General features: G+C 41.7%; 1 protein-coding gene across 1 annotated transcript; it reads left to right on the top strand.

Annotated features, from left to right (window-relative positions):
* The first annotated feature begins 1,671 nt into the window (after nucleotides 1-1,671).
* Nucleotides 1,672-13,580, top strand: hif1aa (hypoxia inducible factor 1 subunit alpha a). Its single transcript, XM_058090162.2, has 15 exons — nucleotides 1,672-1,958; nucleotides 6,741-6,931; nucleotides 7,519-7,670; nucleotides 7,847-7,931; nucleotides 9,023-9,132; nucleotides 9,745-9,947; nucleotides 10,231-10,337; nucleotides 10,466-10,613; nucleotides 10,727-11,043; nucleotides 11,118-11,296; nucleotides 11,663-11,782; nucleotides 11,884-12,122; nucleotides 12,199-12,298; nucleotides 12,376-12,445; nucleotides 12,525-13,580. Exons 1-15 carry the CDS (start codon nucleotides 1,927-1,929, stop codon nucleotides 12,686-12,688), a joined length of 2,217 nt encoding a protein of 738 aa, XP_057946145.2. The 5' UTR covers nucleotides 1,672-1,926; the 3' UTR covers nucleotides 12,689-13,580.
* Nucleotides 13,581-13,663: the final 83 nt, after the last annotated feature.

Raw genomic sequence — 13,663 nt, 5'->3', positions numbered from 1 at the left:
GCGGGTCACAGAAATCCATATTTGATAACGCTACACAAATACAAGCTGTTATGCTGTGGAAATGGCATCCAAGGATCTGTAGTCGTTAATAGTCCTGATCAAAATGCTAAGAACGCATGAAAAAATAAGTCATTTGAACCTTTTTGAAAGATCCTGATGGTTATAGAACAAAAATGGCACCGGCACTGAGTCGGAGGATCCGATTGGCTTTCCTTTGACTCCAAAAATAAAGGTTGTTACTGGTTCAGAGTGGAGTCCAATAACCGTCATTCATTCATTTTCTACCGCTTTTTCCTCACGAGGGTCGCGGGGGTGCTGGAGCCTATCCCAGCTGTCTTTGAACAAGAGGCGGGGTACACCCTGGACTGGTGGCCAGCCAATCACAGGGCACATATAGACAAACAACCATTCACACTCACATTCATACCTATGGACAATTTGGAGTAGCCAATTAACCTAGCATGTTTTTGGAATGTGGGAGGAAACGGGGAATGACTGGGAGAACATGCAAAGTCCACACAGAGATGGCCGAGGGTGGAATTGAACTTGGGTCTTTTAGCTGTGAGGTCTGCGCACTAACCACTCGTACACCGTGTAGCCCCTCTAGGAAAACATTCATTCATTTTCTACTGCTTATCCTCACGAGGGTCACGGGGGTGCTGGAGCCTATCCCAGCTGTCTTTGGGCGAGAGGCAGGGTACACCCTGGACTGGTGGCCAGCCAATCACAGGGCACATATAGACAAACAACCATTCACACTCACATTCATACCTATGGACAATTTAGAGTCGTTTTTAATTAACCTAGCATGTTTTTGGAATGTGGGAGGAAACCGGAATATCCAGAGAAAACCGGGTAGAACATGCAAACTCCACACAGATATGGCCAAGGGTGGAATTGAACCCTGGTCTCCTAGCTGTGATGTCTGCACGCTAACCACTAGACCACCGTGCCGCCCAACCGTCATACAGCGTCAATGAAATTCGAGTTTTAAGGATGAAAAGGTCCTTCAAAGGTCTTGTCTCCTTCAATTCCACAAATGTTTCCCGTTTGGGATTTGCAAGAGAGCATCAAACATGGGACTCGACGGTCCTGATGGAACCGACTATGAAACGTTACTGGCATGACATGGAGAGCCCACTGAGATGTTTTCCCACAAGGCACATTGGAGGGGCGGAGGGGCGCCGTCATGATTTGGGGTGCTTTTTCCTTCAATGGAACAATGGAGCTTCAGATTGTGCAGGGGCGTCAAACTGTCGTTGATAATGATAATGTTTTTCTACAGTTCACTATGCACACGTGCATCCTATTTCACTTAATGGTTGGCTGCAATAAATTGCTTACTTTTTTTTTTTTTTTTGCATTTAGAGAACCTTCTTAAGATCCAACAGTGCAAAAATGTAAATTCAAATTATTGCAATTTTTTACCTGGTTATAAAATTTTGATCAGGATTGTAGGTGATTTGTTGGGGATCTCCATAAGTTATGACATTTTTCCAGTATTGTTTTTAAAGGCAGAAATTAAGTGTTTTTTTCTTTTTTCTTTGTTTACAAAAAATACGCACGTGCATTTCCTATTTCCGGGTGGAGGAAAGGTTGACAGTACTGTAGGTGTATATTTCCCAGGCGCGTCCACAATGAGCCGAACACGTGACTGCGCGACCCCGCATCCTCTATGGGACTGTGCTCTGGCGATCTCCGTCTTGTAGCTCCAGGTCTCCAGCGTGGCAGTCGCTACCAGTCGCCTGCCTTTGAACGGATGGAACACTTATTCCCTCGCAAAATATACCGACTGTTGCCACACATTTAAAGGAGCTCCGCGTCTGTATTGGTGGGAAATCTGCGAGTCGTGTGGCTTGTTTTCTTCGACGGAAGACCGCTTGATTACAACATCGAGCGACTTAACTCGGGTTCTTCAGTCCTGAAATGGACACAGGAATTGTACCTGAAAAGAAAAGGTAACGTTACGCAACACTAGTAACAATACCTTGTAGTTCATTGAAAACTTCACTCTTCGGTGGAGGTTTTACTGTTACAATTAGCGGGCGCGTATGGACTGTATTTCAAGGTTACATGTTACTCGCTCTTCCATTTAAGAGGACATAATAGCTAGCGACGCTATTTTGTTAGCTAGCAGCTAATGTCGCTAGCTAGCATCGCCAGCTATCCACAATAAATGTGTACTTTTGCGAATTAAACGAGCATTTATTTGTTGCTGTTTCTAACTTTGTTCTACTTACTCACGTATGAGTGTTTTTTTTTAAAAAAGGTCGAGCTAAAGACTCTGCAAGCTACGTTTTAGTTTTATGGTCGTCGAGTTTTTGACAGGTTTTATCACGCTAATAGCTTCTGTTTAGATTTGACGCCCATTTAGCTGTCTTATCTCTTGTGAGCAGTGCTGCTGTGTGTTTTTTTAATTAAATATATATATAATCCGGCCTGTTATTTTAGGTACGTGAGTACAAAGTGTACCTTTGGGTATTGGCACCGCAGAGAGACGACAGGACTTAGAGTAGTTTTATGTACTGGAAGCTATCAACAGCACAGATCATTTAAATTGTCACATCTTATATCCTTGATGACTATTAAGTTGGCTGCTTTATCACGTGTAGGATTTTGAAAAATATGGCAACCTTAAAAACAATGGGACATTTCCTTGTATTATCAGTGAGTTTTTGTGAGTAGTTTACTGTATATTGCTGGAGAAAACACCGTTTGCAGTTCTTATATAGAAATGTATTTATATATTTGGCTCCAAATTTCTTGCTTAAGTTCAAATCTGGCATATTTCCCGTGGAGAAGGTCCAATAACTGTCATTATATCCTGTTTGTATTTTAGTAAATATTCTGTTCCTAGCTTGACTTGCATTATGTAGGTAGTGCCACACACTGCTGCTGTATTATTTCTGTTCATCTCTTAATCACCGAGCATTGACGTCAACAGTGCTTGCCAAATTTGTATTGCAGTGGAAGTTCCGTTTTTAGTAACCGATATATAATTTGCTGTACAACATAACGGATGGAATTGTTGAAATAAGGCTCTGTGAACAGGGCAACAGAGCCTTGTTGAAAGATAATTCCATCCAATCACGAAATATACTTTTATTATGTTTATACTTTTTATAATTAGCAGCAATGTAGAAATTAAAGCCCTGCAAGGAGATATTGTATTGGAACTTGGGATTGTCGCTTATGTGGAAAAATAATGTCTCCAGCTGATAACTCATACCTTTTATTACTTGTACATAGTGTGGGAGTCAATGTTGTTTCCCCCTGTGCCACCCAGTCAGCTGCACATTTTCATTCCACCTTGCTTTTTATATAGCACTTCCAAATTTTCACTCGCAGTGTCACGGGACACTCAATTGATGCCACGATATATGACATTGAAAAAATTTGACTATATTGAATTTTACTACTTCTGTTGCATTTCACTCTAGCAGCCCCACTAAGATTGTATGACTGACAAAAGGGCTCACACCGTTCATGCATTGTTCTACAAAACAAAGGTCAAGGCGCTGAAAACCAATGCACAGAGTGAATCCTCTTCCTGCCTGGCAAAATTATTAAGTAAATTTTTAGTTATGGTGTGATTTATGTATTTATTAATCATCACAGGCTTGGTGCCCAGCAGACATTTTCTTTCTGAACGCAAAATCTTGTCATGTTTTAATCTTGCACAATCTTGTGACACCTTTAATTTTCACTAAAATTTACTGGCATGGTTCCTGTCCAGAGGGAAGGCAAAGGAAAGTGTATTTGGTGTTCAAAAGGTCTGTACACTAGCATGTTTCTTTATAAAGCCCCTTGTTGTCTGATGTTTTGACTGAGCGGCCCCCAATAAAAGGAAAAGAAGAGCACTTGCACCCAGAGAACAGAACACAGAGCGAGAGGAATGTTGGCTCCCACTTTAGAGAGCAGAGCACTGGCAGTCAGTGCACTGATTTTTTTTTTTTCACCCCCTTTTTCCTCAAGTCAATTCTGTTCATTCGTTTTTTTTCCCCCCGAGCCTGCAATTAGAGTATTTATTTTTGTATCGTCAACAATGCTCCTGGTCACAAAGGGACTGCTCTTTCTCTGTTTTCATTGAGCAGAATTGTCTGATCAATCGGTCTCTTCTGACAGTTATCAATAGTTGCTTATTGTGCCTTTCTGCTATTTACCAAAAATGTCGCCACAGGGTCATTGGCCTGTTAGAGAAAGCATTTTTATCCTGCACTGAATTATGTAACACATAAGACAAACTTTACTGTCAAATTAAACAGTACTGACAGACAGTGAGAACATCTCTAGTGAAATAGGTCAGTCCCTCGAAACAAAATACCCCCACTGGCTTTTCATTGTGCACTGGTGTTTTTCACCATTAATGTCCTGTCCACTGGTATCCATCTATTCATGACTTGAATATATCATGTTCATACAGTTGTCGGATTTATTCAAAAATGTCAAGGATAAAAGAAGCAAAATCGTAGCAGCACATGTTTTATTTTGCTGTAGGGTATTTGTCTAGGGCTGCTGGTCATGCATGACCATGTGCAAGAGTGGTGTTATGTAACATTGGCCTCGCGACAGGGATTGCATTCATCTCAGCTGGGGATTGTTATTTTCACGGGCTATTTCAGTTTCATATAGAGGGAAAACAATGTGTGTGTATAAGGAGATCATTGTAAAATCATTGTAAAAACTGTACAAGCAATATTTTCAAGTCAGTTTAAAAAAAAAATTAAATGTCAAACACGTTTACCAAGTTAACTGCTGTGATATTATTATCTAAAATGGTCAAAGACAATTTAAAGACTTTGTTGATGATTTTTATTATTATTGTTTTAAGCATCAACTGTCACACATTTTCAATTGATTGCAACTCGACTACTCGTGTTCGTGCAGGCTTAATCAGGTCATGCTCATGAAAAGATAGGATGTCCTATCTAGTTCTGACCATGAACGGATGCCAATGTAACCCAAGGTTTCAGGATGCTAGCTGATGGGAGTAAGTCAAGGACAACAGCTACAGCTAGGCAAGTTTATCATTTGCACAGTGCCCCTCCATTCACACAACACACTTCAAAATAAGAGCACTTTCAGCTATATCCCATTTACCCGTGTTCACAAAATTAGGGTTTCATAAAAAAAATAGTCTACACCAACATTGAATCAGCAAACAAAGTATGCTACTTTTCAAGGAAACATCTTTTGTGAAAGTGTACTCTTGTTAAAAATAAATGTTCCCCCTGTTGAGCAGCTACGCACTATAACCTGCACAGAAAGCTTTCTAGATCTTCCAGATTCTGCACCTCTTTCTGCAGTGTTTCCATGGATTTACTGCTTCCCACTCAAATAGTCTTTAATTTAGTCCGCCCCTGGCCCTCCTCCAGGTATGCCCACTCCACTGTGATTGGTCACACTCCCAAGCGCTTCCGGGGACTTCCCGACAGCTGCTGTGCTCATTTTGTTTGATAACTTACAAGAGCTGCAGCTATTGAATATTTTAGTAATGGAATATTTTACTGAAATTTTTGTCATGGAGAAGTTCAGACATTCCATCCAAAAACAACTCCGGTTAGCATCAGCCAAATGTTGAAATATAACTGACTTTAGTCGCTGAAGTGTCCCAACATCATGTGAGGCCTACTGAAAATAGCGTGGCTATTTGTCAGTAGTATTGATTGGTGACGCTTGGGAAATCCTGGTGTTGAAGGCGGCTCTCCATGCGTCTGCCAATAACGTCCCCCCAAGTCACATTGTAGATAATTGTAATCGTCACACCGCTAGATTGGCCTTCTCCATCCACATGCACCTTGGAATGGAACTGTATTTTTACCTGTTTTTTCTGCTTTTGGCCTGAGCTTTTGTTTGCGGACTCACCGATCTTTGGCCTATGCCTTATTTGGACGATCGGTGCAATGCAATACCTATCACAATGGATTTTATTGGCAAGTCTTGACTTAAGTGAAATTGCTTCATTCCTTGCCTGAAAGAAAACAATCTGTCTCCCAGCCAGTGATTCAATTATGGAGAAAGCTAATTCTAGTGAGCTGATCCAATTTTTGTTTGAGAGCTTCAAATTACATAGACAACAAAAGCTGCGAGTGCTTGTTAAATTCAATTAGATCTACTGTGTGGTACCAATGATTTGAAATGTTTTATTTTGTTGTATAGTTCCACTGGGCTTCAACTGTATCTGTAATAATCATGCAACAGTTGTAAGGCTAATACTTGCATAATTGCACAAGCAGTAACTTAAACTTGGAGAAAGGAAGAGTATTACGCTACTCTAAGTTGTCAGTTGCGTGTTTGTTGGCTCACTGCATGGGTGCCAGTTTTACTACTGTTCCTGCAGCTTGTTAAGCCATGCTCGTAAATGTCAAAATGATTGGTGGTGTAAGCTCTTCTGGTTGTGCACCGTAACACAGAGAAGATGATTCACGTGGTCTTCTCAGCCAACCACAGCAAGGGGGTGTACTTCTCCTCTTTTGGTCTACAGCAAATCCGGCAGCTGTACAAGTACAAATGTGGGTTTCACTGTCGTCCAGATGAAGTCTTGGTGATAAGCTTGGTTTTAGCAGAATCCAGGTGCTGTGTCCTTACCCTTCGGCAGGCCAATGGCTTCCCATTCTCTCTAAACAAGCACACATAAAACAAACAAACAAACGTCAAGAAGAAGGAATAGCAACTTGTGTAGTTAAAGCTGCATAGCCAATCTGTACACACGATGACCGACCACCACCTATCGCCTGCAGGGTGAGCTCGGAGCGGAGGAAGGAAAAGTCGAGGGATGCAGCGAGATGCCGGCGAGGGAAGGAGTCGGAGGTGTTTTACGAGCTGGCCCAGCAGCTACCTCTGTCTCACAGCATCAGCTCCAGCCTGGACAAGGCCTCCATCATGAGACTTACCATCAGCTACCTGCGCTTGAGGAAACTCCTCAGCACTGGTCAGTGTCCACAGCTGTTGTTCAATTTTAGGCTTTACAGTTAAATTAATTACTTTTCTTACAACCTTCCAAACAAACTTTGGGTGTGCATTTCCGCCATCTGTGAAACAGAATCTAAACACTTTTAAAGTCTAGTTTTTCTTTAAAAAGAAAATATATATATGTATCTACATAAAACATGTCCCGGGTTTAGTTATAAAATATTGAATTTGATCTTTTCCTGTTTAAATTCATGCTGCTGGGGAAAGTTTGTTTTTGATCCAAACTAAATTTCAAGACTGGACAAACAAAAAACTAACTAAAAAAGTATGGAATTATTCCAACAAGTGAAGCTGGTATCACGTGATATTGATGTTTACGCTTTACTGCACATGCCCAATTGACTATTCTGTTTGATTATAGCGGCATGTAGACAAGAGATTGGAATATTCCTTTCCATGTATACCATTGTTTTCGGAAAAGTCATTCGGAAAGAGGAAAAACTTGTGTTAACGTGGCTTGTGTTCAACAAGTTGCTCTATCCATATACATTAATTCTTGACATTTGCACATTTTGGCTATTTGAATGTGTTGCTTTGCTTTTCCAGACGAGCCAAAATCAGAGGAGGAGAGTGAGTTGGATACCCAGCTGAACAGCTCCTACTTAAAAGCTCTGGATGGCTTTCTCATGGTGCTTTCTGAAGATGGAGATATGGTCTATCTCTCTGAGAATGTTAACAAGTGTCTCGGCCTGGCACAGGTAGGTCTGAATTGAGAATGTGTCAGCATGAAATAAGAGTGTAGCGTCATTTTTAGAAACGATAAAGAACAAGATTATTGTGATAATTCTCTCAGGATGAGGAAGATTTACATTGCAGTGCATGAAATGCTTGCGTGTAAATGGTAGAGATTTCATTCTGTCTCTTATCTCTGCAGTTTGACCTGACTGGACACAGCGTGTTTGATTTTACGCACCCATGTGATCAGGAGGAACTGAGGGAGATGCTGGTCCACAGAGCAGGTACACTATGTGTGTGTTTGGAAGAATATGCTGCATCACCAGCACATTTCCTTTGCTGTTGTACTGCAATGTAACACCACATAACTGTTGTTTTATGATAATAGTTTAATTATTAATTTTTCCACTTTTCTGACCTACAAAAGTAGTTTGAATGATGTATTCTTGTGTTAAACCATGTTAATGATAATGATAATGAGGTTTGTGCATTTGGAAGTGAGTTCTGAAAGACGTTTTGAAATGGTTTCAGAGGGTGTTGTAAAACTGGAGGTTTGTGATGTCACAGATGGGCAGGCTTCCTTATATGGGCGTGCGGTGTCGGTGAGATATGCTCCCTGCCCTCCCCCAAGCTCTGCTTTTGTGTTTACGTTGTTAGCAGTGGCTTACAGGAAGTGTTTTTTTGGGTGTAAGGGAAAGCTACATTTGTCTAAAATTCCTGACAACGCCACAATCAAGCACAAGTTGGTGGAGTTCCTGATTCCCTACCAACAAAAGAAAAATATTTTAATACGTCAACGCTAAAATGCTAAAGCTACTTGCCATTGAGAGATGTCTTGAAGTAACTTATTTTCTTGAGAAACTTTGGAGTGTCCAGTCTCTACTCCCGGATTGGATTCGAGATCCAACACATGTGGCTGTAAGCAGACATATAAAAAAAGTTAAATTGCCGTTTATTGTCCTATTCTGTTTATCGGTTGGCTTCAGCAGCTATCGGCACACCACCGAGCACACTTCTGAGCACTTGGGAGTGTTACCAAACACAGTGGAGTGGGTGTGCCTGGAGGTGGGCCATGAGTGCAATAAATTAAAACTGACCGTTTTCACGGGAAGCACGAAATACAGCTAGAATAGGTGCAGATTCTGGAAGATCTAGAAAGCGCTCTGTTCTGGTTATTGTGTGTAGTTTCTCTATAGGAGTCCACAACTCAAAAATGACCATTGTAGGTCCCCTTTGAATTGCAATTTCTGCAGGAGTAAAACAATGTACATAAAAACACTTAGGGTGAAAAGAATATTTCAGTTTCAGCACACAAAGATGATATTCTAGTTCTGTCTTCTGAATCACGTTTCACTTGCTGTGGACACAATTTCAGGCTCCAAAAAGGCCAAGGAATTGGACGCAGAGCGTAGCTTCTTCCTTCGGATGAAGTGCACACTCACCAGCCGGGGCCGTACTGTCAATGTCAAGTCCGCTACATGGAAGGTAATGAAAGATTGTCAAAATGATGTAAAGTGCAGGGTGGAATCGGTAAACAAAGCAAATTTGGCTATTAGTGTGTAAATGTAGTTTGAATTCAAATGAATCAGTCTGTAATTTGGTATGTAATGCATACACATTAGACGGGCCATTAGGAGTGTGTAATTCTTCAACTCCATGCTAAAGACAGTAAGTACCCATAATGATGTACAAACACCGAGTTCAGATTACTTGTAGTAGGAAAATTGTATTCCCACACCCAAAACATAATTTCTCTTTGCAGTGCAGTTATTTGTCATTGTAGAAGATCATTCAAGTGTGTTTGACCAACAAAGATTTTGTAATGAACTTTTCCATTGTGGGATTGATTTATTATGCAGCCATATTTGAGGCAGTTGAGAATTTTTCATTGTTGTACTTTTCACCCAGCTGATATCTGATCCTTAGTTTACATTGCAGCTTGGACACTTTTAAAATTAAGTTAGTGGTTGAAAAACGGTTATTTTTTTTTTTGGGAGAATAAACGGATGCATGAACCAAACCATCTATTTTTTTCTTTAAGATAAGAAGGACTGGGTTGAAGTAACACTTAACTGTCCTTCTCTTGACCATCTACAGGTGCTCCACTGCTCCGGGCATGTGTGCCTTCACGACAGCCTCACAGCACAGACTGCCAATGACCATGCGGAGTCACCAGTTCCCTACTTGGTGCTCATCTGTGACCCTATTCCACACCCTTCCAACATTGAAGTCCCTCTGGACACCAAGACCTTCCTCAGCCGCCATACGATGGACATGAAGTTCACATACTGTGACGAGAGGTGACTCTGCTTCCTTAATCCTTCAGTATAATAGTCATACTGCCACCTAGTGTTCAGTGTAGCCACTACTAGAGCCTGTTATTATTGTACATTTTACATGTAAACCAGGGGTGCATGCAATAATAAAGATGAAAGTTGCATCTCATTGTGTATTTTGAAACACAATGGGAGAGCATAATGTCAGCTGTCTGATATCATATGGCATCTACAAAGTGACGTTTACGCGATCGACATAATGCTCTGGTGTCTTTATTTATAACTTCCTACTACTGTGCTCCTACAGGATCACTGAGCTGATGGGATATGAGCCGGAAGACCTGTTGAATCGTTCAGTGTACGAGTACTACCACGCTCTGGACTCAGACCACCTTACCAAGACTCATCATAACTGTAAGCAAAATTGTAAACGATGCATGCAACTTGGGGTATATAATATATATAATATATAAAGGAGGTTGAAAAGAACATCTAGACATATTTATTTTTGGACGGTGGTGTAATGCTAATGTTTGTTCCAGTGTTTGCAAAGGGCCAGGTCAGCACAGGCCAATACCGGATGCTGGCCAAGAGAGGTGGTTTTGTGTGGGTGGAGACGCAAGCAACAGTCATCTACAACAACAAGAACTCTCAACCACAATGCATTGTCTGTGTCAACTTTGTTCTCAGGTATGAAAGGAGTCCAAAAAGACCTCGTTGATCATCTCAAGTATCTGTTCTTATAGCCATTGTAGCAAAAAGCACCGGGAAAAGCTTTGTAGCAATGTATGTCCTCTCTGCAGTGGCATCCAGGAGGAAAAAGTGATTATGTCTTTGGAGCAGACAGAAGATGTGAAGCCTGTAAAACAGGAGCAGCAGGATGAAGACAATGCTGTTGTGGAGAGCTGCCCGCCAGAGAAGTCTCCATCCCCGCTGAAGGAGGTGCTGGTAGAGGAGAAGAAGCCCCCCGAGCTGGATGTGATCAAGCTGTTTACACAAACAGTTGAGCCGAAGCCGGTGACCAGCTTGTATGATCAGCTGAAAGAAGAGCCTGAAGCCCTCACGCTGCTGGCTCCTGCAGCTGGAGACACCATCATATCCCTGGACTTCAGCTGCCCTGGTTTGTGCTCCTTTTTCCAATTGTCTTCTAAATGCCTTTGAAGCTCTCTAACTCCAGTCGATCCTCTGACACAGATGCTGATATCCAGCTGCTGAAAGATGTGCCTCTCTACAATGACGTGATGCTTCCTGCCACGAGCGACAAGCTAGCTGCGCCTCTTTCCCCTCTGCCACCAAGTGAGCCCCTCACTGTCGAAACTGTGGATGGAAAAAGCCCCGCGTCCACACCGGCAACCAACCACAGCCCAGCACAGGTAAAGTTTTTGTAAACATCTAAGACAAAAACAAATATTTTTTTTTTTGTATTCACTTTTTCACTATCAGTAAACTTTTTTTTTTTAAAGTGGGTGTGACCGGAAGAAAAGTTTTGATTAGCTTGGGCAGAAGTTATTTGATGCCACTTCTTTGTTTTCAGGCCCTGATGACCACTCTTTGTAAGATTTCAGTCTTAGACGGAATTATTTTTTTATGGCATGATTAGCATGTAATTTGAATGATTTTGATATTTTAGTTTTGATGAAGGGGGTATTAAACTAATATACAACTTCCATATGGTTGAATACACTGTAATTGTACTTTCAGCCACTTGCATTAAAGACTACATTGAATTCTATCTTCAGGTTCCTCCACTAATGGACTTTTGCTTAACCATGGACTCGGACATGTCTGATTTCAAACTAGATCTAGTGGAGAAGCTGTTTGCCATTGATACCCAACCCAAGACCCCCTTTACCACACAGGTAAATAAATACCAGGGAATTGTCATTCATAATTTGTGATCAGTTTAAAAAATAAATTAAAAAAAGCATGTAATGGAGGGAATCATCTTCTGTCCTTCCAGACGATGGAGGACTTGGATCTGGAGATGTTAGCTCCCTACATCCCCATGGACGATGACTTCCAACTGCGCAGTTTGAGTCCAGAAGAGCCTCTGTCTTGTGGACCAGTCAAATCCTTGGAGAGCTCACCTGTCAAACAGGAGGTCCATAATTATTCCGGCTCACGTGGAAGTTGTGCCACCACTCCTGCGCCGCAGGACTCACTCGTTGTCTCGCCCTCTTCGGTGATCCTCGCTAAGAGGTATTTCTTTTTCTATATTTAGCCATTTACTCATTTTTTTAATCTTGAGCATCATTATTCCATGCCTGTGCTGCAGAACACCACAATTGGAGAAGGGTGTGTCACTCTGGACCCTGGCTGCGCAAAATGCACAGCGCAAAAGAAAACTGGAAGACATACGAGTGATGGTTGGGAAGGTAAAAATCTCAGCATTCACACTTCACTAAATACATCTAATTAGTTCCTAGAATAACAATGTATTATATTTTCCCAGGATACCGTGCTCCAGGAACATGGGAAAAAGCTGAAGTCCACCACCCAAACTGTAGTTCTGCTACCGTCAGGTGAATTGACGACGGCTGTTGATTGCTCCAAATTATTAGCCGACAATTGCCATGACACTTAAGTCTCTTCTTGTGGTAGATTTGGCAAGTTGCCTGCTAGGCAGCACATCAGAGGCCACCAGTAGCCTTTTCACCCTGCCACAACTCACTCGCTACGACTGCGAGGTCAACGCCCCCTTACAGGGTCGCCAGTGTCTGCTGCAAGGGGAGGAGCTTCTGCGGGCATTGGACCATGTCAACTGAGGCGATGCTGAAATTGACACGACAGATCCTCCTCCTCCTCCTCACGACAACCCTCACCCCAACTTTGTCTTATTTATGAATCTGAATACGTCCACCTCGGTTTTGGCTGCCGGTTGTGCACATCATGTGAAGTCTATAGCATTCCGCTGTGCCACCGCAGCATCTGGGTCACTAGGAGGGAATTCCGACACCACAAAGTTCCACTTTCATTTTTTTTTTTCCCCTGCCCCCGCCCCACGTCTCTTCCTGGGAGTCTCTTGAGCACACAGCGCCTCTCAAGATGACCCTTTTCCAGCAGGTCACCGAGAACCTGGCGCAACTGCCAGCAGTGTATTGTAAGCTTCAGTCGCACAATTTATATTTTCTTAAAAAGAAAACTATTACCAGCAATATATATATATTAAGCCTTTTTAAACTAGTCGTAATGGGATTCGAACAGTTTTATCATTTGCTCCCATACTTTGTATGTTGTAGAGTACTCTTAATGTCTGTAGTCCGCAAGTATGAACATATTGTTTTAAGCCTGCTGTGGTTTGAATGTTAGCTTCAGTCTTATGTATAATTGTGTAGCAGTCCAGTACATGTCACTTTATTAATTTCTTGGTATTATTGTATGAATAACAGGGAAATGCACTTGTATGTACGTGCTTTACACCTTCGGCTCTGTCAAAAACATAACCTGGTTTGCTTTGCCTCACATTATACCACCTTTGTTTTCCATCAAACACGCGATGACATGGGTGGTCTTTGTTTGACGTTCAAAAGGGAAATGAGGGAGATCATTGGTAAGTTGTCCAACATTGCTCAGTTAATTGTCGTCTGTGTAATTGATCAGGTAATCAATCATGCCACACTTATTGTTGCTGTCCAACATTAAACGGCTCTTATATAATACTGTTTCATGTCATTAACTTTACAAAAAAAACATTTTGTTGGATATACAGAAATGCGAGTAGTTTCATGTAAACAAAATCA

This window comes from Doryrhamphus excisus, linkage group LG14 (genome assembly GCF_037039965.1).
Source record: "Doryrhamphus excisus strain RoL-2023G ecotype Guam linkage group LG14, RoL_Dexc_Guam_v1.1, whole genome shotgun sequence".
Classification (NCBI taxonomy): domain Eukaryota; kingdom Metazoa; phylum Chordata; class Actinopteri; order Syngnathiformes; family Syngnathidae; genus Doryrhamphus; species Doryrhamphus excisus.
The sequence above is the reverse complement of the archived record's forward strand: the minus strand, read 5'-3'. Positions and strand labels throughout refer to the sequence as shown.